The 4,288-nt window shown below is 52.8% G+C and overlaps 1 protein-coding gene across 1 annotated transcript in view; it reads left to right on the forward strand.

The window, feature by feature from the left end:
- The first annotated feature begins 145 nt into the window (after positions 1-145).
- The window catches only part of cadps2 (Ca++-dependent secretion activator 2), a 55,933-nt gene continuing 51,790 nt past the window's right edge, over positions 146-4,288 (forward strand). Inside the window, exon 1 of the mRNA XM_019881766.1 lies at positions 146-665. Within this exon, the coding sequence (XP_019737325.1) occupies positions 246-665 (420 nt within the window). The 5' untranslated portion in view covers positions 146-245. The remainder of the gene's footprint in view (positions 666-4,288) is intronic.

Consider the following 4,288-nt stretch of genomic DNA (forward strand, 5'->3'; position numbering starts at 1 on the left):
GGTTGCGCGCATTCATTCCGACACGGCGCGCCCGCGCGGAAGGGACGGAACGGAGCCGAACCGAACCGAAGCGAAACGAAGCGTCCGCGACGCGGAGCCAACCAGCCCGAATTCCAGCCGAAGCAAGCCACTTCCTCCTGGCCGCCTCGGACGAGCGCTCCGCTGACGCCACGTCAACTGAAGACAAGCAAAGTCTGCGAAGAACAAGCACTCGCTTCCCGCTGTGAGTTGACGACGCAGCGGCCATGCTGGAGCCGTCCTCGAGCGAAGACACCGGCGGAGAGTCCGACCCGGAAGTTGCCCGGGAGCCCACCGGGAGGGCAGACGGCTCCTCCGCGGTCAAGAGCCGAGCAGGCGGCAGCCGGCGGCGACAGCACACACCGCCGCACAATCAGCGACAACCAGTCGCCGCCGCCGCCGCCGCCACCGGAGCCGGAGCCGGAGTCTCGTCCTCCGCGGCTGGAGTCGCCGCCACCGCCGCCGAGCAAAGTGCTCGCCGCCGCGGCTCCACAGGTGACGAAGAGGAGAGGCGAGAACGGGAGCGAGTGCGGCGGGAGGAAGAGGAGCACAAAGTCAAATTGCAGATTTACGTGTTCGTGCTGAGGTGCATCGCTTACCCGTTCAACGCCAAGCAGCCCACCGACATGGCCCGGCGGCAGCAGAAGGTGAGTCGACCCCCCCTTGCCGCCAACAGAACCTACGTTAAAAATGTCTCCGCTTTTGACCGAACCCGACGAAGCAATTCGGCATGCGGGGTCATTCACACAAGCAAAAAGTTACCGTTGTGGTTTCTTCCTCGATCTGCGATGAAATTCGAGGCTGAAATAAGATCGTTTTGACAATTCCACCGCACTCTCCTTGCATTGCCATGTTGAGAGCCACTTTGCAGAAGATTTCGGCTTGCTGCTTTTGCAATTACTGGATTGTCTTCGTCCACCCCAGTTTGAATTCCCAAGTTGGACGTTCGCTGTCTTGTTTTGTCAGTCCGCGATGTCCAAAAGACGGAATATAGGAGCTCAGCTCTCTAATATTGCACGTGTAAGAAAAAAAATACACATTTCTAAGAAAAAAAAAGTGACTTTTCCAAAGAGCCGAACAGAACCAGAACAAAGTCGTAGTAATACAGTAATCCCTCGTTTCTCGCGGTTAATGGGGACCGAAACCATGCGCGATAAACGAAAATTCGCGAAGTAGCGACCCCCCTCCCCCCATAGTACTCCATGCAGTACTGTATATGTTGCTCTATGTGACTCGCTGTTGTTTTGCCGACTTTCGCTGCTTTTCGCAGACCGTTTGCGGACTTTTTGTGGACTTAAAATTTTGTCTTTTTTGAAATATCTTTGGGGAGCCTTTACTGCGAATGTGGGATTTCACTTATTGCGGGGAAGGGAAGAGGGGGTGTGCTCTGCAACGTAAGCCCCGCGCATGATGGAGGTGGGAGGGTGCGGTGGGAGGGGGTTGGGGGGGGGTTACTGTATTGTATACTCCACGTCATAGCGAATCTCTCAAAGGTTGCAAGCGGGAGGACGTCCAACTTGTTGCCACACATGAAGAGCACGTCTTGGCGGAGGTCAGCTTGGGGAACGCCGCCTGCAGTGGGTCACCCAAGACTGCAAAGAAGCCATGTTGTCGTTGTTGTTGTTGTTGTCGTCACGGCGTCCCGCTGGGGAAGTCGTTAATGAGCCAAGTTACGCTGCCTGATTTCAACATGCAAATGAGCCTCCCGCAGAATTCAATCCATGAGGCGGACGCTTGACCCAGCGGGAGGCAACGAATGGCTCGGCGATCGCTGGTCCTGGACGGGAGCCGCCTGCCGCTCGCTTTTGGGGCTCTGCTTGGCCAATTTTGCTTCTGAGATTGTGTGGCAACACCAAAACCTGAGGAAGTGGACATCGTGGGGTCGGTGGCGGAGCTCGACCTTTATCCTTCGGGGCATGGAGGGGCCATGGCTATCACTACCCCCTCAACCCCCCCCCCCCCCCCCCCACCTCTAAAACTGGGCACCAGGGCCAGCGCTGTGCTTGGTGTCGGTGCTGAACGCGTTCTGACAAAGAACCCGTTTGTACGGTTTTCCACCGGCAAAGAGCCAAGTCGGAGCGACATCATAAAGCGCCTGCGCTATTAATAATCATCATTGTCCACGACGTGTCGGCTTGGAAGCGAGACGGCCGCGTGGCTTTGTGAACCTCAAAGACCAAAAGCAAACGACTGTCAGCGTTGATTTTGTGGGAGGTGCTTGTTTGGAGACACCTTTTGGCGTGAGGGCGTCGACTTCCCCGCGCCGCTGTCCGTCGATCGCTCGGTCAAGAATCGTTCAGCGCTCCCTCTCGCCCGACTTTGTGTACATCGGATATCTCGAGTTGTCCGCTGACTTTCCGTGAAGGCTTTTGGCACAAATTTGAGATTCTTCAAACAAAGGCGTGACCCACGCGGACGAGTTGGGGTTGTCAAACTAAGCACGAGAGAGCGGATGCGCCTTTCAGACACAACCAAAGCGGGATTGCCCCGCTCGCTTGATGAGGAACGCAAACCCATTCATTCATTTTACATTGTGGATTTCAGAAAAGTTTTTCAACTTGGAAACTTTGCGCGGGGATGTCGCGGAATTCACTGCCTGGCAACCGCTTTCCACGCAAGGAGCGTTTCGACTGAGCTTTTGAGATGCGCCAAAATGTTCTTCTCCTTGACAAAATCAGCGCCTAACTTAGCAAAAAAAAAAAAAAACAGTCAAATTTCACCAGAGACAAAAAAACAAAAAAAAACGTTTGTTGGTGTTTGGCTGTTTTTTGGTAATCGGCAGTCGAACATGGGTCGGTTTCACCAAAAACACCGGTTTCTGACCAAATAGCGGACAAAGTACATTTGTGGTTTTTTTTTTGTGAAAAGAACAGTTTTGCTTTTTTGCCACCTCAAACTAAAACGCAATCATTTACTCGCGGTCAGAAAATTCTGAAATGCGCCTTGAGTGAATGTCAGCCGCTTTTTAAAATTTTATTTTATTATTATTATTATTATTATTTTTATAAACATGTCATTCTCACTCTTGAACCGTCTCACGGTTGCGGAAGGCGCTTTTCCGCAACCTCGTCGTCCGAGTGGCGATTTTCGAGTCGAGTTTTTGCACCACCCTCACGGGAGAGCTTTTTTTTTTCTTCCTTAGCGTCGGCTTCTCGTTAGCGCTTTGAAGCTTGAATGTCGTGTGCGTCGAGTGTAACGCGGCATATTTAGTGCTGGATTTCAGTGTCGGAGGGACATTGTCTTCGGGGTTTGTCACAGCTGCTTCTGCTCTGTGCTGATAAAAACGCCCACGAAGGCACGCGCCCGCGCACGCGCGCCGCTTTTGCCATCTGCAAGTTTATGATGCGCAGCAAACGATCCTCCCTGCTGAGGATGCGGATCTGCCTCCGCTCCCAGTTAATAAAACGGCCAGGAAGTGATGTTTGTGTTTTATAAATGGCGGTGACACTTCCGTCTGTTTTATTGAGGTGTAAAAATTTAAATTTGTCGAGCAGGGCGCTCGCCTGTCCTTCCAACCGTCCGTCATTTCCTTCGTAGCGCGGCGGTGGGCCGGAATCCTCGTGTCTCCAAAAGGCGTCATTGCAGGAAGCCCAAAAGCGGCGTTGTTCGTTGAGTCGTTTACATTGCGTCATCGGCGAAGACTCGTCTCGTTCGGCAATTTATTTGACGCCGTTTTTGACACGGCGCTCGAGCTGCAAACGTGATTTGAATCGACGCAGACGAAACAATATTTTCATCAAAGGCGCACGCTGGGAGAAGTATTTCCGAAGGCGCCCCCGAGTGCGATGGCGAGGGTCGGACAAGGCGAAAGAACAATGGTGCCAAGTCTGAGACGGGGAATCTCCATCCGGGCCGTCCTGCTTACAATATTTCGCTGATTTATTACATTTGAAAATGCGAAATTTTGGTCCACGACGGCGGGCCATTTAAAATGATGTGGCGGGCCACATCTGGCCCCCGGGCCTTGAGTTTGACACCTGTGGAATCACCGCTTCTTCGTGTTTGGAGATGACGACAGCGCGCTGCCTTCAAAAAGCACAATGGCGGGTTCGGGCTTCCGATTTGTTTTTTCTTCTTTTCATATCGAACATTTTATCGAATGCGTTTTTTTAAAAATTGATATCGATAGCGATAGATCTTATTTTTAAATCGCCGCCCAGGCCCGCGTCATACGTTGTGAAGGCTTGAAATCGAATATCGAACATTTGGGCTCCACACGATTGATGCAATGGCGGGGGTGAGGGGGGGGGGGCACACGAGGAGGACGCGG

This window comes from Hippocampus comes, unplaced genomic scaffold (assembly GCF_001891065.2).
Source record: "Hippocampus comes isolate QL1 unplaced genomic scaffold, H_comes_QL1_v1.1 scaffold299, whole genome shotgun sequence".
Classification (NCBI taxonomy): domain Eukaryota; kingdom Metazoa; phylum Chordata; class Actinopteri; order Syngnathiformes; family Syngnathidae; genus Hippocampus; species Hippocampus comes.